This window comes from Clytia hemisphaerica, unplaced genomic scaffold (genome assembly GCF_902728285.1).
Source record: "Clytia hemisphaerica strain Z4C2 unplaced genomic scaffold, Clytia hemisphaerica genome assembly, whole genome shotgun sequence".
Taxonomy (NCBI): domain Eukaryota; kingdom Metazoa; phylum Cnidaria; class Hydrozoa; order Leptothecata; family Clytiidae; genus Clytia; species Clytia hemisphaerica.
Genome location: NW_027103595.1, coordinates 523,193 through 546,144, shown reverse-complemented (window position 1 = coordinate 546,144; position 22,952 = coordinate 523,193). Strand labels below are relative to the sequence as shown.

The 22,952-nt window shown below is 37.2% G+C and overlaps 1 protein-coding gene across 2 annotated transcripts in view; it reads left to right on the top strand.

Moving 5' to 3' along the window:
• Positions 1-20,953, top strand: part of LOC136801637 (uncharacterized) — an 89,129-nt gene extending 68,176 nt beyond the window's left edge. The window contains exons 29-36 of one of the 2 annotated variants that reach the window (XM_067058276.1): positions 12,825-12,905; positions 13,500-13,586; positions 14,597-14,683; positions 16,491-16,586; positions 17,619-17,708; positions 18,935-19,084; positions 19,476-19,616; positions 20,663-20,953. In XM_067058276.1, the coding sequence (XP_066914377.1) occupies positions 12,825-12,905; positions 13,500-13,586; positions 14,597-14,683; positions 16,491-16,586; positions 17,619-17,708; positions 18,935-19,084; positions 19,476-19,616; positions 20,663-20,704 (774 nt within the window). In that variant the 3' untranslated portion in view covers positions 20,705-20,953. Of the gene's footprint in view, positions 1-12,809; positions 12,906-13,499; positions 13,587-14,596; positions 14,684-16,490; positions 16,587-17,618; positions 17,709-18,934; positions 19,085-19,475; positions 19,617-20,662 lie in introns of those variants that run through there. The other variant, XM_067058277.1, reaches the window with a different exon arrangement.
• The last annotated feature ends 1,999 nt before the right edge of the window (positions 20,954-22,952 follow it).

The following is a 22,952-nucleotide window of genomic DNA, read 5'->3' as shown; positions in this document are numbered from 1 at the left end:
TACAATTTAGAAGTCTTTTTTTCCGACGTCACTTTTGTCCGAAAACGAAAGATTTTAGAGTGTCGAATGTTGAGTAAGGGTTTTTCACTGAGATAATATTAATAAAAAGTTCATTTTGGCATAGTTAGAAATAAAGGACCAATCAAATTTGCGTAAAGATAATTTATAGCAAAAAAAATGTACCGCTTTAATAGTCCCTTTTTGCATGTTCAGAATTAAGCTATAAGGGTTGTAAATCACAAACTTTAATTCCAAATCCCCTTCCAGAAAAAAAGAAGGGTCGTAAAAACAGCTCACATCCAATTTTTTGACTCTTGAAAGTCAAAGCCAAATCCTAATAAGCTCCCCAAAATTTAAGAAAAGTCGTGTTTGGGGTTTAGGGATCCAACCTCAAACTCGGCACATACCCGTCATATCATCTCGATAACCTCATCAGTAGAAAATTCGTCGGCAAAAAGTGACGAGATTATTGGCAAGTGACGGCGAATTTTCGTAACGACAAATTTTATACCGCTAAGGTATTCCCTCCCCCGGATTATATGCCTTAGTTTGTGGAAAAGTGGAAATAAATGCTCAATACAACTCTAACTTAAGAAAATGGGGAGTGATCATAAAAAAAACATTTCAAGAGGATAAACGATATTTCGGTTATCAGTCTAGCTATACTAAAAAATAACAATATAACGTGTCAAAAATAAAAACCTCTACTACAATATAATTTTTCCAAAATAAAACAAGACAATTACAAGTAGAGTTCTGTTGATTCCATTTAGTTAAGTTCGAACATAACAACTATGGCTCAAATCAGTAACAAGTTCATTAAATCGCAAAATCAATGATCACGTGTTTTATCGCGTCCCAGTACTCATTGATATTTCTTTGACCATTGTTTAGTTGGTGACGGAGACGGACAACTCTTTCCTCTAGGCGTCGCCATTTCAACCGACGTAGTGGTGGTGGGTCGCCATTCCACATCTCGGCCACTCGTTGTTCGTGATTTGTTTGATCTTCTTTGGCTCTTGTGATGAAAGTCCATAACGAGGGATGGTTCACGCCAACAAGTTGATTCCAGCTAAAAGAAAAAAAAGAGTGTTTTCACTGCTCTACAAAAGGAGCCTCAACCTTTTTCTTTTAAAACATCTTTCCTTTCCTTTCAACCTTATATATTAAAATATTTTCTCAAAAACTAAAATGTTTAACCACGCCCATAACTCAATTGGTTTTGTTTACAAAACGGTAAAAATAAAAGACAATAAAAAAAATAATTAAAAAAGATAATTTTCCAAGAATGTTACAGAGGAAACCCCTGAAAAAAAGAAAAAAGGGAGTAACGAGAAGTAACAAAGAAAAGGCTCATACTTTTAGTAATTTTGATTAAAGAGCAAAAGGGTTTTCCTTACCGATTGTGGAAGCTTTCCACGTGATTGTTAGTTCGGAACTCCATCGGTCTCTCGTGGACGTTCCATGTATTTGGGGGGAAAACGCCATCAGCTCGTAACCACTGGTTTTCAAAATACAAGACCAGGGCCGCCAAACCAGGATATTGGACGATCTTCTGAAGGGTAACGGGGTCTTGACGCAAGTTTTGGTATGATAATCGAACAAAATTGATTGGTACAAATGCCAATGTCATTATAGATCGAATAATCGTATGAATTTGTTGGTCATTTTGATAAGGTTGCTGTAAGCCTTCTTGTTGAACATGGCGCCAAATGGCTTTGCAAAAGTGAAAAAAGCAGCCATAGATGATCGAGTTTGGTAGCTCCAACACGATCGCCTGTTTCAAAGCGGCTTCGAAATCAATCACAACTGCATTAGGATTCAAATCATTACCAGTAAGATTTCGATAGGCAATTTTGATTTGTTGAATGACGTACTGATAAGATTCTTGCGCTTTATTGATGAGCAAACTGCATGTGAATCGAAACACATAATTGTTTAACATACCATGTATTGTAAACATCTGAGTGTAGGGGTGTGGCGCGGTTTTGAAAGTCCCATCCATAAAAAGGGTGTTACATCTTCCCATCAACCTTATGTCACCATCAGTTGCAACGATCAAGATACCACGGTTGTTGTTTTGGTGGCGAACAAAATTTTCTCCGTTGAATGTTGTTGACCATTCCTGTGGTATGAGGACTTGCGCTACTGTTTGTGGTATCGGCGGGACGACTTGTGCACGGGTTCTGCCGAGTGCTCTTCTTATTCCTTCAAATCGGGGAAAACGGTCTCCCAGCTCTCGAGGTTGAGGGTTACGACCACGCTGGACAAGTTCTTGCTCGTAGACACGTCTGGCAGGTAGGGTTGGATCAGCGCGTATTCTGTTTCGCATTCCGTTGACGTGCTGCTGATGGTGTATACGTCCGATCTCAGGTATATGATCATGTTCTGCTACACGAAGTACATTTATTGGGATATTCTGGCCATTGTCGAAATTATTTGTCGTTAGCGATGCTCGGCAATGAGTCAAACCACATCTCCAATAAATTCGATCAAGTCGTGTTTTATTCCTGTGATAACGGTAGTTTTCGTGAATGAGTATCTTCCCACGTCCCGAATCTATAAGGTGAGGCATGGCTGCTTGCTGAATTGAACTGAACAATATAATTTAATTTCTTCCTGTATTTATACCATTCGAACAGACGAGATTCGAACGTCGCGAGACACTTTGATCGAATGTAAATGTCGACATTTTATACTTCAAAAGAGCCGATTGGCGCGGTTGATTTTTTTAAATGGCGCTTTCTTTATCTGGGGGTAGGCAGGTAATAAAAAATTGGAATGTTGGAAGTCACGAGCGGTCACGAGGCTGGGTCAAACACAATATTATACAATTGTGTACTTTTATATCACACATCCTGGCTTTAAATTGCGTTTCCATCGGTTTTTCAAAGCGCTAAGCTTCTCTAAGACACATTAGAGTACCCTTGAATTTTTACATGAAATTAACTTCCTATGGAGATAATTAACCAAAAAATCAATAATAAGGTACAGACTTCTTAAAATTTTAAACATGTCCATGTCTGTCCTCTTGTGAAGTGATAGCGAGTTTTACCGTTGGACACCTTTCCTTGGCCCCTTTTCTTTCCAACAATTTTTATTCAGGTTTGTGCCTTTAATCTGACTGTTTTAACCTCGCCTTGCACCCGGGGGGGGGGGTACTACCCTTGCCGACTGACAGGGGTTCGAAAAGTTTCTGGCCTTAAGTCTGGGACTGAGTATTAGACTCATTTTAGACGCATATACGCGTATCGCTCGGGTGTCGTTCGCGAATATTATGACTTTTTTTTCAAAAAAATCTCCGATAAAGAAGGGTTTAAGCATTATAACCATAACATTGATGCAATGGTGGAGAAAGCCAAATATGCGAAAATATACCAGGTAAGGGCGTCAGTTTTATAGTTAAGCTAGCACCCCGGGGGGGCACTGGGTTTGCGGACTGACGGTATGTGCGGGCCAAAAATTGGCTTTTAAAATTGCACCCTTACAGTGCAGCAAAAATCAGTGAAAATCATACCCTTAGAGTGCATTTTCCCCCAAATTTTCGATCCCTTTCGTGCAAAAAATGGTCAAAATTCTAGCATTTTTGGTCAAAATATCTAGATTTTTCAAGAATTTTCTGAAATTTCTACCCTTACAGTGCATCTCTAGTTTTTCCGACCCTTACAGTGCATTTTAAACATATTGGAAAAGGTACCCTTAGGACCCGCACATACCCGTCGGTCCTTTTGCCCAGCTGCCCCCCCGGGGCTAGCACCCAGCGAAAATAAAAAGGTGACCTGAAATTATGACGTCACATGCGAAATAACTCGGAAAAATAACTCGAAAAAAATAACTAGGGAATTCCAGGCCCAAAATAACGGCATACCAGCTAATGCTTGAAAGTCTAAGTCTAAGGGTTAATAAAGGTGATTCGCGAAAGTTCATACTGGCGCAAATTATTTAAAAAAAAGTTGAAAATCATAAGACTTTTGGAACTAAAATAAAAACTAGTGATTATAAAGGGCCCCCAGCGGACCCAAATTTCACGCATTCACGCAATTTATTTTCGTAATTCGCGCAAACCCAATTTTTTGGGAAATTAGGGAAATTTTTGTAAAAAATCGGGGATATTGTCAAAAGTAGGGGAAATTTGCACAAATTTGGGTGAAAGGGAAAATTCACGTTTGTGCAAGCTTTTTCAATTCATGCATTCAAGCAATTTATTTTCGGTTTTCACGCATTCACGCAACCAAAAAAGCCCATTCACGCATTCAAGCAAACCGCTGGGGGACATTAATGCATTTTGGTGGTTTAAAAGTCTTGGAATCCATTTTAAATCGCATTCAAGAAGTATACGTTTAACTTTTTCTGGACAGGTCTAGTCGAAATCGTTCCGTAAGGAGCAATGATTTCAAAATTAATCAGTCCCCTACACAGTTCCAAACCGGTAATGCACTTCAATCTCTACTTTCTTCAATTTTTTACAATTTAACCCTAATAGAATCTCATGTAACCAACCGATTTTTAAGTCGGCCGAAAAGGCCGATTTTTTGTTGTAAAATACAGGCTCAGGCCTAGATAATGATATCGTCTGTTAAATGGATAGTAAACGCGGGAAAATATATATGCGCGAAGTTTACAATCGTTACCTTGGGTATCAGAGACCGAGTTTTCAAATCAAACTCTGACGACCAATCGCGATTCTATAGAATTTCTACACTTCGTCGTCAGGGGCTAATATATTCTTTAAAAACTCGGCCTCTGATACTCAGGGTATACAATTTTATTTGGCGGTATACGGAAAAAATAATGGCCGTCGACTTTGGTACAAACTGTTAACTCCGGTGGCGAGTTCTTCTCCATCCCGGACGTTTTCAAAATTATCTCACTTAATAAATGATTCCTTTACCGTGACCATGTCTAGACCCCAAGCAAAACAGCAATTTTCAAAATTTAAAACCGATTGTTCCAAAATGATAGAGCGTTGAAAATGCCTTATCAGCCCTTGTTATACCGGCTTTGATTTAACGCTGGTCCTTATTTTGCCACAGCTAATTGTTTCTCATTTTTAGCTCTGTCCTAATTTAATTCCGATCCCTTACGCGGGTAAAAAGGGCCGATAAAAAAGAGCAAATTAAACATCAAGGTCGATGTATAAGAACCACTCCTTGAGGCGCTATTATGGACTCAGGTAAGTTATGGCATGTGTCTCGAAAACTTGAAAATATAATTTTTGGAAAGCATTAAGCAGGCGGAAAATGACAGAAGCAGCCACCGACCTAAAATTTGCAAATATCTGTTCTGATTTGCCAGATTTGGAAGGATTTTCCCGAAATCAAGAACAGTTCCTCGTTTTCCAGGGGAGAAATTTTTACTTCAGAACAGTTATATTTTTCCAGCTAGGAGGTGAAAAAACTTTCGGGACAGGTACGAAATTACCAGGCGATTGATTTTATGCGAATTAACTGTTCTTATCTATCAGGGCTGACAAAATCTTATAAGAACAGATTGCTGAATTCCAGCTCGACATTGAAGGACTATTAAGAACAGAAACTTAATTTCCAGCTAACAGTTTAAATATCTGTGCAAACAGATCAACAATAGCGCTCCGCAACGCATAATTATTACTTTTCACTTTTTTTTGACATTTGTACGAGTTGCAATCCCACAATTCAATGCAGGTCAATTAAAGATACGTGCAAGTTGTTATATATCTTTTGTCAAATGATGCAATTAACGTGCAAAAGAGATTAACGCAAAGGTTGATGGGATTGGAACTTGTACAAACACATTGAGAGTAATAACATTCAGTTGACTTTTTAGAAATTCCCTCAGAACACATACGAAATTCTTAGATATTAAACTATTTTTCATAAGAACAGATCATATTTTTCCAGCTTGTCCCAATCTTCAGTCAGTAGAACAGGCCACTTTCTTTCCAGCTGACTTTTTTCTTTAGTTCGCTAAAAACAGACCGCCATATCCAGCTGGAACGTGCCTTTAGAACAGATATTTTTAAGTCCCTCTTCGGTGGATGCTTTTTCGAAATGAACAAACCAATGGCTGAATACGAAAGGTACCATGATGAAGTCTCCCTCTAGGGTGTTACCTAATTGTTTATGCCCTCATTTTCGCGAAAAACCAAAAAATGCTGACACGTCAGCAAAACTTGTTTTTTAAATAAAACTCCAGTTTCGCTAATGGTATAGATGTGAAATTTTGACCAAAGTTGCACATTATTGAAAGGATCATTTTGAAAAGTCACCACACTGTTCAAACGTCTTGATAGAACATATACATCTATAAGACTACACTCTCAACTCTTACCATGAACCCTGACCAAGGAAAAGGTAAGAATTCAAACTCTTAAACACCATTTGAGGACGCTAATTTACCAACTAGCTTGGCCCACTATTATGAGAGGTTATTGAAGATGTTGCTTAGCAACAGCGGGCCGAAAACCTTGTAGACAGTAGCTTCAACTGATGACCTCAATATAATGGTGATTTATTTTATAACACAACTTCCAAAAATGTTACATATAGCAAATGACGCAACCATTTTAATTTGGTAATCACTTACCTTAAAAAACTCAGAATAATTATTTTGCAATTGCTTAATGACTATACTTTGAGTATTGTGAGACATACTCTCCACAAATTTTTAATAACAAATTTTGCTGACGTCAGCACTTTATTGCAAAATTTCGTATTTTGCTGATTTCTGCAAAATTTGAAAATAAATTTAATGCAATGTTTTCAATTTTAATTTAGGAAGATACGGGAGAGTCAACATCGTGTTAAGCCCCATTGATAAAGGAAAATCGCTTTACTCGAGAGGATAGTCTCCATCATTGCTAGACTCGACCTCCGTTCTTTTTCGAAAGTTTCAAGTTATCGAGACTTCTATTTAGGAAAATAGGAAATTCGTAAAATGGTTGATAACAGAAGATTGCGCTAAGTAGGTTAGGCTTATGACTTTGTTTAGAACAGCGAATCTTTCAAAATTAAATTATTAACTCCTTGACGGTCTCAAAAAGCTAAAATATTGCATTTTTTAGATTTTTCGATGCATAAAATTCAAGTCAAATTATTTCGGCTTTGGCTAGCTTTGGCAACAGCTAAAGTCGCTAAATCATGTTTGTTGGTCCAGCGCGCAGCAGAATGGACCTTTAAAAAGCAACTGATCGAAAAGATTTTGTCTTTGTCGGGGCCTGTATGCGCAATAAATTAACAAGTCCAGGCTAAACCAACCGCCGATCTAGAATTTTTGCCCCGCTTACCCGCGCGATGTTTGACCTATGTTTTGGTTTGAATTGGTAGTAGAGTCAAATTTCCCGGTTAGATTAAAGGGTTGTTTCAGGTAGGGTTAGGGCTAGGGTTGGGGATGGGAGTTAACCCCTGGTTAAGGTTTTTACGATGGCCCCTAAGGCTCACCACGCACTTCCAGTTCTTATAAAATTTGTGAGCTAGAACTGTCTAGGGTCATGGCCCAGAAGGCTCACAAGACACTGCGCACTTCTGAGTTTTTTTGTGACGACACTGCGCACTTCTAAAAATATTTTAGAGACGCAAAAGTCCCCCTCGAAAGATAGCCGTTCTGGTCAGCAAAATAGATACCGAGTTGTAATAAATGAGTTGATGATAATAGCGAAGAGGCTCAGAAATCCCGAGTTATTTTTCTCGAGTTAAAAAAACCGAGTTACGAAAAAAAACCGAGTTATGACGTCATTTTTCGGAAATTTTGACGTCATTTTGTACCTTCTATATGACGTCATTCTCAATTTTGTACCTCATTTTTTCCCGTGACTTTAATCGAGTTATCTCTGATGGTATCTTAACTCATTTAAATTTTCGAATCATTTCTTGTTTTTTAACTCGGTTTCGTTTCTTTTAAATTTTCGATTTTTTTTCCTTGGAGGATGCTAGCGGCGCGGAGGGAAAAAAACAAAGTTGATATTTGTTCACTTTTTGCTTCCCCGATTTTTGCCACTGGGGAGGGGGGATTTTGCTGACCAGCACTTAACTCGGAAATTTTAACCTGTAACCCTTGGTATGAACAACTCGGAAATGTTAACTCATTTTGCGTAACTCGACATTCATTTTAAAGACCGAAAAAAATTTCATCGCGCGGGCCGTTCGCTTGGAAATTTCCCGCCCTGACAAAAAGTCAGAAGTGCGCAGTGTCACTTGAGCCTTCTGGGCCATTGACCCTAAGCAGTTCTAGTTCACAAATTTTATAAGAACTGGAAGTGCGTAAAAACTAGAAGTGCGTGTTTTGAGCCTTCTGGGCCATCGTAGGTTTTAACCCCCGGGTAGAGTTTGGAGTAAATACCATATTTATAAAAAACTTTGAACTCCTTAATGCAGTTGTGACTCGATGGCCGAGTGGTTAAGGCGCTGGCGTTCTTAATTTAGGTGCTTTGTATATAGTGGGTTCGAATCCCATCAGCGGCAAAAGTTTCGAAATTTCGGGAACTGCATCAAAAGCTTTCAAAGCTTAGCTATACAAAGAATGAATCAAAGAATAGAAGCTCAGAGTGGAGGATGGGAAGGAAATTTTTTTGCGCCACTTAAGGAACCATGTACGAACGACATTCGGTTATTGCCACGTCAGCTGGACCTTCACGCCGCTCCTTGTTATTGTTGGAAAGTACTTTCAAAGCTCTATCTTTTCAGCGTGCGAGATTTTTGAATTAGGTCCTGAATCAAAACTGCCTTCAGCCGAAAATATCGTTCATGAGAGCACGAAATTTTGCCGGTGGACAGTCAAAGAGTTAACAGCTTGAAAGTTCCAGGAAAAATTCCGAAGCCATGAGAAAGTCTACTTTAGGCGTACAAACTTTCGCGAGCAGACAGTTTCGCAAGGTCAAAAAATTGTGAAATTTACTTTCGCGAGTTTGAGGAAAAAATATTTTCCGTAAGCATAAAAGCGACTTGGGTGATAAAAATTTTCACGCGAAAATTGGCTTAAAAGTAACAAATAATTCTTGACCTCGATCATAACTTGGTGTTGGGTACTGGGGGAGAACGGGTTACGGAGATGTGCTTTAATTTTGCAACCTGTGTATCATTGTATCAGGGTATCTTTTTTCAGCTCCACAAGTCCCAGTTAGAGTAAAAAACAAGTAAAAAAAATTGGAATTTTAGTTCTATTCAGGGCCACTTTTTTCAAAAGTCCAACGTAGGGTCCATTTTTCAAATCTCAGCGGAACACCCCCATTGGTCGGCAAGGGTAGCACCTCCCAGAGTTTAAAGCTTCCAACTGTTATGTTTTAGAAGCCCCTCCCCACAACTCTCGTTTCACATACTCACGTATTGACACGCGATAAATCCATTTTCATGTTCACGCAACATTTTTGTTTTTATTCTTTACTACAATCATGGAGAAAATATTTGAGACAAAGGGGATTTCCCAGCGAAATGTTAAACACCATACATGATTTTTAAGCGCGTTAAACTACAGTCGGAGAGTTTTAACATGAGACTTAAGACTTAGAACCGGGCTTAGAACTTTAGGGTCTCAGGATTTAAAAGCTCAAATTTGCTCAAATAAGGCTTGGAATATAGTCTAGAAGCCACTGAACCCCTATAAAATTGAAATATTCAATGAAAGAAAGAAAGAGGAGGTGGTAAAATGGCAATCCTCGCCTGAACTTTAAATTCTGAAAAACGTTAACATATAGTAAAAAAATGTCAATATATTTCGACCATGATTGTAAGTTTATGTGGCCACTTTTTAAAACTACTTTTATTAAGGGGTGTTGTTTCATTAAACAGTTTTCTGCCCGTTTTATTCGAAATACGGATTATTAGTCACATCCCCCTGTTTGAAAGCGATAAATTCTCCTTTCCTTTTTGTGAGGGGGGGGGGTAAATGAGACACACCCAAAGGAACAGACATAAATAACGTCACCGGCGCCATAGGGCTGGTACATCACGGTCCGCTAAAAGTGTAAGAGAAAAAAATAATGTTTTGTTGTGTGTGCAGCGCCTCAGAGGAAACCCCCAAACAGCAAGCTCACCATTTTTTCCTTCCCCTTTTATTACACTTTTTTTATAAGCAACTCCTATTTTCGGGCTTGCTTGGACGTTGCTTAGCGTTCTAGTTCAATTTCTGAAAAATATGTTTAGACCACCACCTATATATGCTTATTGGATTAAGGCAAGGGCTATTGTTTGCCATGGTTAGATTATCTAAAAAACTTTTACTTATATGGTATAAAAAGTTGGCTAATTCGAGGCCTGGAACCTCTTCAACCTTCAACGTTGCTTATAAAAAATGTGCCTCCTCTTTGGCGATTCATATTTTCGTTATATATATATGGAAAAAAACATATAATTATAAAAATATTAGTGCCTTTTTATGTTTCATCTTTATTTTATTTAGTATTTTCAACACTTTCTCTCCTTGAGGTCAGATCTCTGATCTTCACCATATATATTTTTTGATACTCGTTGTCGGACAAAATTGTTGTCGGAATACTGACGCATCCGTCAAATCCAATGTCGGACATTTTTACTGTCGGACTAGAAAGTGTCGGACAACTGACGACCTCCCCTTATTCCTACCCCCCCCCATTACACGTCATATCTTCGAAAGGGATTTCAATTCTTGGTATTCATGACGTAATCTTTTATTTGTAAACACCCGAAAAACACCGGACGTTTGCCACCAGTTTTGAATCTAAACAATTAAAGGGAACGACGCATGGTATATTTATTAAATGCTGATCTACAATCTCCCTCGAAATATATTGAGATTTTAGTGTATTTTAACGTTTTTCAGAATTTAAAGTTCGGGCGAGAATTGCTATTTTAGCACTTCCACTTTCTTCCATTGAATGTTTCGATTTTAGAGGGGTTTGGTGGCTTCTAGGCTATATTCCAAGCCTCATTCGAGCAAATTTGAGCTTTTAAATCCTGAGATCCTAAGCTCCTAAGTCTTAAGTCTCATGTTAAAACTCAGAGTTAAAACTCTACTTTCCAACTGTAGTTTAAGGCGCCTAAAAATCCATTGTGGTGTTCAAAATTACACCGGGAACTCCCCTTTGTCTCAAATATTTCTTGAAGGATTGTAGCATTGGCACAAACACCCATACGGAGGAGTATTTAGGAGTGCTGGATCATAACAAAAACCAAAAGTGACTTAATTCCAAAAAATATATTCAAAAAAGTGAATATAATTTACTATAATGTTCAACAACAACACAAAAAGACTTACATAAAACTGAAAGAAAAAAAGAATGTATTTTTCTTTTGAATGAAATCGAGTGTTTCTATTTTTAAATGAAGACATTCTATTGTGAATATATTCGAAAACTTCTTTGCAATCTTTTTGTTTACATTTTGTCTTCATTCACTTTCGTTTACTGTTGAAAACATAACAAAGTTTTAGCTATACTCTTAAACCGCGTATAATTGTCGGTTAAGCCAAGCCAATCAGCTTTCGGGCTGACATCAGCATGTATTTCAGAGTATACCATGGAAGTACCACCAAATCCGACCCCTACTATAAGTATAGCGCTATTGCCTTTAAACTGGTTGCAAACGCCCGTTGTTTTTCGTGTGTTTCCGTAGTAAAACGTTATGGATATCAAAAATTAAAGTTATAGGAGTTTATTTGTAAGTTGATGACATAGTTGCTGGTGTCAGCAAGAATTCCAGGATCATTCAAACGAATTTATTTTAAGTGCATTTTGATTATATCTATATATTAATAGCCGTAGTCTGCATGTGTGTTTGTTTTTTTTGTGTGTCACTTTCGTTTTCGCAAGCAATGTTTTGTTCTTTTAAAAGATGACTTTTGCTTCTTGCTCCACAAATGTGTTAAATCAGATTCGCGCCGTTTTATAAAGACTTTGTTTTGATTGATAGATTAGACTTTTTCTTGTGTTTTATGTTTTCGAATGTAATTAACGACCTTATTTGATTTGAGACATTCGAATTCTTTTCAAAACAAAAGAAAATCTTTAATTAAAACAGAATCTGTTAAAGAAAAGAACAAATATAAAATAAAACATAAGAATCACAAGACAAGTTTGTTAGAACAACAGCAACATTAAAAATACATTCAAAAGGCGGTAAAAACTAGAGTTCTTTCTTCGTAAAAAGGGACCTTTAAACATCAATGTCGAAAATTATTTTGCTGTAAATCTAAGTCATTGTTGAATTTGAAAAGTTATCGAAGTTATGACGAAGTTATTTTATAAAAGGGAACATAAAATTGCGCTATCACGCTTTTTTGTCTGCGTGTCCTAGCTGCCTTCCGTAGGGACTATGGTTGCGAGCTGACTTCCGGCCCTGTCCCTCGGACCCTTAGCAGAATAAAGAGGAGAAGAAACAAGGGAAATAATTGTGTGAATTTAAAATAATTCTATTTTTGGAATTAATTTGACCAAATTTCTATCTTTCTGGGGGCAAAAAGTTGAAATTTTCCTATTTTTCCGATTCTTAGTGGGACTGAAGTTTTATTTTCCGATTTTTCAAACTGCCATGTTTCAAAAAAGGCACCCTTAAGGCCGGCACATACCCATACCCTTCTCTTGCCTAAGTACCCCCCCCCGGGCTGCCTTTTTTCGACGAATCTCGTGTCATGTCTATTATTTCACTGCGCTTATCTTGACATCAAAGTTTTCCTAAACATCAAGAACTACGGCAAATGTAACGCGAACGAAGCGAGGAAAAAAATCTAATTGCAGAGCCGTCTCGGACGTCGCTGGTCGCCGGTATGGTGTAATTTGGGAATGACGCCCTTTTTCTGTTTTCTGATCATTTTTGCTAAACCGGCGTGCGACGCCGGGTACCGGCTAGTTTATATTTATTTAGGCTTTCTCGTTCTAGACTCAATTCAAGAATATGGAACAAAGCAGTTTGTTTTCAATCAAGTATATGATGAAATACTGCCCTCAGCACGGATTTTTTGTAAGTAAACTTTGACCTCTCATACCAATACAATAAGACACACCCAGGTGTAGAGAAAATATACGGAGATCACATTAAACCTTTGGTTTCTTAGTCTTTACCCCTCCCAAAGAACAGAAAATCCAACTTCCTCAAAACGTGGGTAAATTTTGTTCTAGAATAGGTTACAGTTGTTACATTTTTACGAGCATACCTTCTGTTTATTGTTCAATTGTTCACTAAATCGCTCAAAATTGCTGAATTATAAGATCCAATCAACTTTGAAGAGTAATAGACCTTTTCATAAATTACGTCACGAACATCACTTGGCTTGTTTTGAAATTATTGCTATGGTGATTAACTCCCAGCGGATTTTATTAAAACTACTTTTTTCTATTCATAAAAAATCATTTTATGGCCCTTTTATGTCTCAAGAGACATAACCACCTTGATAATTGTTTGAATACGAGGCAACTAATTTTCGTGACGTGATTTATGAAAAAGTCTATTAAGCCAAAAGGTTTTTTGAAACAGAAAGAAAAGCCGAGTTTCGTTTTGAAACTTGAAGGTTCTTACAAATAAACTTTATATTATTGTGTCTGTTCAATTTGGCAGGTGTCATTGGAGAGATGTCAAAACATCCATTGGAGTGGAATGACGTTTGCTTCTTATTGTGTTTCTCCCCCTGCATCTTTTTACCAGGTATTTATTGCCTTCTTCCAAAGGAAAATTACACCCCTGTCTCAATTCCTTATCTGTTTTGTCATTTTCTTTTCCCCTGTCTCGATGGAAACCGATGGAATTCTTTAAGCAAGTGGAGATAAAGAAAGCTGAATTATTTCGAATATTTTAATTTAATCACACAAGTAAAGCGGTAATTACATGTTCTATGTTACAAAAAAGGGTCAGCACTTTTCATTTTCAATATTTTTCATAAAAATGCCAGGATAGGTGTTAAGGAATTTGAAAAATCCTGTTCGTCGTGGTTTGTTTACAGAAAGTATTTTAAGAGGGTTTCTTCTTGACGGGGACTGGAAACAAGTTTGAATTGTAGAAAGATTTTAATAATAGAAGTTCGAATACATACAAAATTCGAAAGCAGGCTCGGAGACGCTTAGGCCGAGGGCTTGACAAGGCTGAAAATGATTATAAGGATGCTTATATCCCAGGCAAAATTTTAGGGAAATCCTGAAAATCCGTAAAATCCCAGCCAAAAACAGCCAAAATAAGAAAAATATAAGAAAAATACATTTTTCGTAGGCTCAAGGTAGTGCTTAGCATATGCATAAATTTTTGTCATGTCTGAGCCTAGATATTCTTATAATCGCAATGCTTATAAAAAAAACATGTAAGCGTGAGTTTGCTGTACTTACTTATTATCCATTCCTAGTCTAATGAAAAACCATTAAAGGTTTTATTTTTGCACAAGTGTTTTCCGTTTCATATCAGATACATATTTCATATCAGGACAGTGTCTCCCTATTGTTATATCATACTGACATAAGCAAAAATATGTTTTTCTTTTTTTCTTTCTGACCAATCTTGCTCCACATCCGTGTCAATCCAATGTGAAAAAGCTTGTGAATTAAAAGTGATGAGTAAGCAAACGATATCTCTCTTAAAACCATTAAAACCATTAAAATTCTTTATCAGGGCAAAACTGAAGACGCAACTGTATTAATTCAATCAAAACTCTTTAAATTCTTTATCAGGGCAAAACTGAAGACACAACTGTATTAATTCGATCTGTTGACGAGCAATCGTTGGTAAAACATGTCAAGTGGAACGACAAATTACAGGTACTGTGTCCAACCTTTGTTTCTACCTTACTGGGATACAATCTTGATTTGATTTCGCGGATGAGACCCAAATCCGTGAAATCCGCAAAATCTACTTTAAGTCATCTTTGGAATTTTGAAAGGCCTTATCCGCGAAATATTTCTAAACAAAATTAAGAGAGGAGAGGAAGAGCGCAATGCAGGGCGAAGGATAAAACCACCACTCGAGGCACCTTTCTGTAGAACCGAGCGCTATCGTGCCTCTTTCTTTCCTTTTTGCATAAATGAATGGAATAACCTCGGAGATCATATACGGAATCTTCCAACTATTAAGTCCTTTAAGCAAGCAATTCTCCAATTCCTCAGACCCAGTGCTAACTCAGTTTTCAAAGCTAGTGACAACAAGGGCGTGGTTCTCCTTAACCGATTAAGGGTTGGTTTCAGTCATCTTCGTGAGCATAAGTTCAGGCACAATTTTGCTGACACAGTCGACCCTTTTTGCAACTGTCGACAAAATTCAGTCGAAACAACACAGCATTTTTTGGTGCATTGCTCTGATTAATCTAACGACAGACTTGTTATGTTTGACAGCCTTCTTCAACTTGACATATCTTTGTTTCCATTTAATCCCAGAACATTGTGTAGAATACTTCTTTATGGTGACCCCGAATTTAGCGTTGTCCAAAATCATAATATATTGAGCATAACGATAAAATTCATCTGCGATACTGGACGTTTTGGGGGACCGTTATTCTAGTCTTATGCTCCAAGTGCTCTCCTAGCTCTTTCTGTTTATTTTTATTTTTGTTATCAATTATTTTCTGTAGTTAGTTTTTGTTGTTTTTTTCTTTTTATATATATTTTCTTTTTATATATATTTTCATTTCTTAGTTATTATTGCTCATCTTGTAAGCTCATTTGGGGTTCCTTCCTCCTGGCGGTATGATCTGGTGGTCCTTTTGCGGGAGGATAGGAACCTTTAGATTTGTACTATTTGTTCGTGGGACTATACTATAGATAAAAAAAAAAAAAAAAAAAAAAAAAAAAAAAAAAAATTAATCTCGAAATCTTAAAATTTAATCCATGCGAAAGTTTATCCTATTAAAGTAGAAAGATGTTACATTCCTTATTTAACTAAAATCTGTACTCAATATATTAATTTACTTATTACTGATATTCACATGGCGGAATTTGCTTGAAAACTTAAATTTTTCCTAAATTGTCCCATAAATATTTTGGCCAAATTCTATCCTATTTTACTAAATAAATTGTCAAAATCAACAGAATCAACTTTTGGCTTTATTCTACAAAATTTATATTCTATGTATAGTTATCTAGGTCGGATTGATATGTATACAACCATACACTTTCTTATGTAGACTAGTTCAACCATTGAGTTTAAAGCCCGAAGGGCTAGAGTAAAATCTCTAATCTCTTTCCCAGACAAGAAAAAGTGAAGCCACTTATTTCCCATCCAGAACGCGGCTAGAGCGCGTCGCGATCATGACGACGGATTATATCTAGCGGTTCCTTTGTTTTTGAGGACTGCATTTTTTTGAAATCTAGCGATATAGATTTTACTCTCAATTCGGCGCTTGTGTAAAAACCACGCGCGGGCGTTCTGGATGGGAAATTAAGTAGCTTCATTTCCCATCCAAAAGTTTCTACTCTAGCCCTAAACTGATAAAACTAAACTTTAAACTGAATGGGCTCAACACGTTAATTTCGAAATTCATTGCCTTAGAAACTACGAAACGAAAACGTGAGATACACTATTGTACTTTACTGTAGCTTTCTGTCTATTTTCTGTTTATTTCTCGTATTTTAGGTCTTTTCTCGAAGAGTTTACGATGTGAACTTGTTAGTATTGGTCCAGTTATACGAGGTTGTTGAAAAACAATCAAGAATACATTTCAATCCCCAGGTAATTATTGACTATCGAAAAATCTACATTAAAGGAAGAAATTTTGGCGGGAAGAAAATTTGGCGGATTTGGTTAAAATCCGCCAAATTAAGTTCCCACCAAATTTAAGTTGCTCTATTTATTCCCCCAAATGTGTGCTATTTCATGCTTTAAAACATACAGGTCTTTTCATTTTTAATGGTGTTTTTTGGACGATGCCCTTCGTCCACCAAATTAAAATCCCGCCAATTTAATCTTTCAAGTTAACCGCAAAATTAAATTCCCTGTGAAAAAACTTTTTCGGCCATCCGCCAAATTAAATTCCCGCCTTTAAATTCGCCATTTCTTCCTTTAATGTAACTTATATGCGTAACCTTGGTACTCTCGGGTACCTAATAGCTTTGAATAAAGCGGTGAGTGATCGGAAAAATTCTCAAAACTTAATAAGCGTGGGGGGGGGTGGAATAAAAATGTCCTAGGTGGAAAATTTTTTAAAAAGGAGGCTAATACAGCAGATTTAGGACAAAAGAGGGAACTTTCAAAAACATTTTCCCAAAAAATGATAAGCAGGGGGGGCGCTTAATAAAAATTTCCTGGGTGGAAAATCTTCGAAAAATTAATTAGCGAGGGTTTCTAGAAATATTTCTGCAATTTGGCTTGTAAATGATTTTCTTAGAACATATTCATGAATTTTAAAATTGGGAATGGGTAAATAGAATTAAGAAGCGATTGCCCGGTGGATTTCTTAACTACCCGGTGAATATTCTTCATTTCCCCACATTTACAAGAGGGGCAAGTTTTAAACTTTCCACAGGCATTTCCGGAGTGCTCAGAGGCCACTTTCCCGATCGGGAAACTGGTGAACTTCCCGATTTGGAAAGTCTAGCCATTTCGGAAAGTTTTCCACCTTCCCGTTCGGGAAATATTTCCCGTTAAGGCAATAGTTGCCTTTTCTATGTAGTGGTCGCGACTGACATTGTAATTTGTAATTTTGAAGGGAAATGGCTGCTAAAATGTTTGGCGATGTTTACCTCATTCTCTTCATCATTACAGGCATGGACACTTTTACCATTGACACATTCAGATGGCTACCCAGCACATGGTTACTTCCAAGTACCTCTTTTCCAAGGTGTTCCTACCAAGGTAAAGTAACATTCCATTTTCTGTGTGTTGGATGAAATGGGCTCTCCCAGAAAAAAAATTGAATATGGGGGATGGAAATTTACCCCCGGACATTGTGAATTACGACCTCCCTCCCTACGGACACTCACCCCTTCCGGACAAACATCAAATGACCTCCCGGACATTCAAAATTACCCCTAAACAGAGCAAGTTTACCCCCAAAACAAGGCAAATTTCGCAGATTTTTCACTACCCCCAGACGAAATATCCAATATATCCTCCACCCCAATGTACAAAGAATTTATCGAAGTGCCCATTGTTGGAATCGTTTAACCCGGCCTTAAATATCAGTTTAGCGCATTACACTGGACAGGTATTCAAAACAAAGAAAGCCTCCGGAGTCAACTTGAAAGTAAACTGGCTATGATGTAATCCGAGTCCAGCTAGCACACGACGTCGTTTCAAAGTTTTTCTAATATTCACAACGTTCATATAACGTTAGATGAACGTTGAAACAACGTTGTGTGGGAGGGTCCATCTAAGAGTCTCTCGAAGAGTTACAAATAAGACACTCGTCTGGACAAAAATATTGACTAAAAGAAAAGATAAATAGCCTCTAGTTAAGATAACTGACTTTCTACCCTGCCCAAATCTTATTGTTGAAGTAAGTAAAAAGTCAGCAGTTAAAATCTTTGCTTGAAATAATAAATTAAAAAAGTCAGTGCACTGACGTCAAAATGGGAAATGCATGAGACTTTAGGCAGTCAACTTTCTGCCCATATTAATTCACAGGGTGAGAAGTGGGCCTAAAAAGTGGACATACGCAGAGGACTTTTTTCGGGACACCCTGTAGTGGAGACAGAAAAGTTTTCTTGGTAGATTTCAAATCAGATGGTGGTTATATAATCGTTGAAAAATATTTTACTTTAGACGAAAACAAAAAGATGTGTTTTCGGAATGCGGGTGAAGGAAAAAAGCTCTCATGCGGCCGACCGAGAAAATTTTTTTTGCTATTTTTGATAACTTAAGATCATTGAAATAGAACTTTAAAGATAACTTTTATGTACAAACAGTATGAAGTAAGCCCTGAATACTAATGTATCAACTACTAACGAAAGTCTGCGGCCGGGTCAGAATTTTTTTTTTACCCGGCCGGTTTCCGGAAAACTACACTTTTTTATTTTCGCCTTAGGTTCCGATTTCCCTTTTCTCGTGTTCATTTAATTATTTCTTTTTTCGAACCACAGGTAATACTGAAGGATATTCGAAACCAGCCGTTAATACCCACTATATCCAACCTCCGAAAAAAGAAGATTTTAAAGATTGTCGATGGAGCTTCTGTGTTCATTCGAGTCGGTGATCCGAGAAGAATCGAAAATGAAAATTCATTGAAAAGGGTAAGAGTCACGAATAGTTTGGGGAGGGAGGTATAATGAAAATATAGGGAACGTATCAGATACACCAAACTATATACTCTCGGGTACCTAATAGCCGGGGGGCGCTAATTCCCACCTAGGACATTCTTAATCCAACCTCCCCCCTCCCCTGCTCATTCCAAACCCTTCGGTTATTAGGTACCCGAGAGTAAGAACATAAGGCTTCGATGGCCAAAATGTTAAGAATGTTTTAGGGCTTCGCGAACAAATTCTCAGGTTCCAGTCAAAGGGAACCCTTGTAAAATAGTTTCTGTAATTCGAATCTTTTTTGTAATTCGAACAAACTAGACTTCCCGTTTGACTTCGAATTAATGAGAATTAACTGTAGAAAGTTTAAAAACTATTTTTTCAGATGCCTCTGGATTCATCGTTCTTACCGAAAGGTAATAAATTCACCAACCAAATCAAATCAAAACCGATTACATCTATATTACCGAAAGACAAAAATGACTTTCAACACTATGTTGCTTATTGTGGAAAATTATTTGACAATGTAAGTTTAAATAGTTAATGAGAAGGACTACCTATTCATGATATGCGCCATTGTAATTTCTTCTGACATTACGTCACGGGCACAACAGCTGATTGGTTGTAAGTGACGTAAAATCTGTCAATGCGTCACTTGCAACCAATCAGCTGTTTGGTTCGTGGAAGACAATGTGATGGTGCATATCATGTATATCTGTTTTAACCGAAAACTACGGGTTCTTATAATCTAATGGATTTTCGGTGCAATACCGTAGAAAGGTCATATAAATTATCTGAAAATATTTTCTAAATCTGAATGATTTCAATGATTTTGCAGCCTTCTGCACTGGATGACTTTAACCCCAGCGCATTTTTTTTGAGGTCTGATGGATTCAATTGAAATTTCTCCAGACTTACGTGAAAGGGCTTTTGAACCCAACTCGGCTTCATACTACTTTTATCCGCTGCGTCTTTAAAATTTTAGCTACCTTAAGAGAAGAAATTTTGGCGAAAGTTTTGATGCAAGTTGGCGATTTTTGGCGAAATTTCTAAGTTTGGCGAGAATTTATTTTGGCGAATAACCTATAAATTTAAACTTCTTTTCACCAAAACTTCTTCCCTTGGGGCCGTCAACATAGTACGTACGCACTAAGGGGGATCTTCTCAAAAGCGTATGCTTGCGTACAGGGGGGGGGGAGAAGTCAAAGGAAAATGTACGTACGCAGAGAAAAATTTTTCATAGCCCTTTTCGCTTGTTTTTTTGTCGACTTTTACGCTTGTTATACGCATCAAGGAAAAGAAAAAGTTTCTTGATAAACATTGAGTTTCATGTATGAAATAAAGGTCCGAACCAAAACGATTTGAATTCGAGATTTTCTTCAACCGAAGGGGGGTGAATGAATTTTATATGTATTACTTACCAGAGAGGGATATAGCCATTTGCGTACGCTTGCGTACATGGGGGGGAGGGGTGCTCGATTTTCGACATTTTAGTGCGTACGTACTATGCGGACGGCCCCCTTAAGGTATTACAATATGCAAAAAAAATTTGTATGTATTTTTTAATTACAGTTCATAGAAGATTTTATGAAAGACAGACAATCTGACAGATGAAAAAAACAGAAATCAAGGTTTGGATAATTGTGGTGTTATTTTTTAGAGAAATAGGTGTGGACCATCTTAGCCAAAACAGCCTAATTACATAAAGGTCATCAAATTTATTACGCGGACTAAACAATCACGTATTAATTATAATATAAAAATTTTTTATTATACTTTTAACGCTGTAAATTATTTTATTTTTATAAATATATATTTTACTTTTTCATGTTTAAAGTTTTAAGAATAACTACTTTTTAATTACTATTCTATTCTAAAATATTTGGACAAAATGTATAATTTTGGACCGCAACGTTAGCTATTTACGACATTATATATGCAAACGGTGCAAAAAAAAACACACATAAGAGACTCTGGTTAAAGTCTGTATAAACGACTGGAAGAATCTGGTGTTCCAGCCTTATAGATACCCCGGCTAGCTACGCAGAAACTCGCAAGCTCTCAAAACTCTCAAAACAAAATCAACTCAAAATGAAAAACTTTTCACACACAAATCCACACAGATTTTTTTTTCAAGATTTTTTTTCAGCTTAAAAAAATTATAATTGCAATATTGACACTTTTCTTTTGTTTGGAGTTAGTGCACAAAGGTTTGTAGACGACTAAAATTGTTCCCTCTAATAATTTTTGCTTTATTTCTACTATGTCTGAATTAGTCGTCGTCTAGCTTGCTAGACTAAGCAAGTATATGGTCAATTGAATCACGGTTCAGCACCTGAATTGCAATTTCACAGTTTCAGTAAGTTGTGAGCAAGGAGTCGATGTTTTTAGGTTTTAAGGTGTATTAGTGTATGTTTTAAGGTGTAATTTGATTTTAACGTACAGTTTGAAATTATTTAGGACTATTTTATAAAAAGTTATTCAAGAAAACCATTTTGTAGGTTTTAAGGGGTAAAACACTAAAACATTTTTTCATGAAGCAATAAAATTTTCTTAGCAGCTTTTACAAAAATTCATACTTAGGGAAGAAATTCATAGGTAGCCTACTGCCTAGGCTCACCAGAAGAAGTTTCAGCCCTTACTGTTTTCTCTATCAGGATATCTAGGGGGTACCTTGTAGGTTTGAAGGGGTATCCACTGGTAACGCTTTAACGACATGCTATAGCTCTAAAGATCTCTGAAAACTAAATGTATGTTTTCGCCCCTTATCTGATATTCCAATGGCGGATTGGCAGCCTCCCACGCTAAAGCTCTAAAGGGAGAGGGCCAATTTCCCATCGGAGAGGAATGATAGTTGACTTTTGATGTGCCGCATCCTTAGTCGGGTTCAACTGCCCTTACGCGCAAACACCAAAAACATTTCAGTTGAATCCCCGAAAATGATGGCTGGGTTACCAGGCCTCCCGCTACAAAATCCTTGACGCGGTCTTGCAACATTCGTTATCCAAATCTTCCAAGTGTTGAAAATTTTCCCGACCTTCAGAGCTTTAGCGTATCTGATGAAAATTTCACCCAGATAGTTTTGCCCCCGTCCTTTTAGAGCTTTAGTATCGTGGGCCAGAAAATACGCAATCTGTTATCAGCTAGATTTTATTTATTTTTTTATTCTCGATCGGGAAGATTCTTAGATCGAGTTAGTATAATAATAATATAATAATAATAAAGCTTTACAGGTTTGCAGGCCACCGTGAAGACACATGGGCCTCTATAAACCGCTCGTACTTTTTACAATGATCTTTTTTAAATAAAGTTTTTTTCGCGGGCTCCCCCGGACTTTCCATTTTGTGTTGTCTCCCTTGATTTTAGCATTCATTTTTTCGGCTTCCTTACACCATTCTTTGATTATTTGTCTTTCATTTTTGGTCAAATCCTCTGTCACTCGGTAAGGAAAGCGTTTTTCTTTTATTATTGCTTGCAACACTGTGTTTTTGTCCTCTTCGTTCGTAAATGTGACTTTGATTGGTCGGTATCTCGCTTTATCTTCTCTTTCTTTCGTAAATTTCCCGATCCACAGCGTCTCGGTAATCTTTATATTCCTCAAATGGAGCGGCTGACCAATAATTTTGTCATGGATAAATTCTTCGTCCTCGATTTTTGTTTCTTCTTCAGTTTCATCTGTCGATTCATCAATCCCATGAAAAATTAGGTTGCGTGCTGTCGATCGAATCAGCTGCTCCTCCTGCTTTTCTTTTCAAATCGCATCTCCAATGTTTTTCTGGATGTGTTTGGATGTGATTTTAGCGTAGCTCATTGGTGGTCTTTCCTCTTCTTTCTTTTCGATGATGCTTTCAATCTTCTTTTC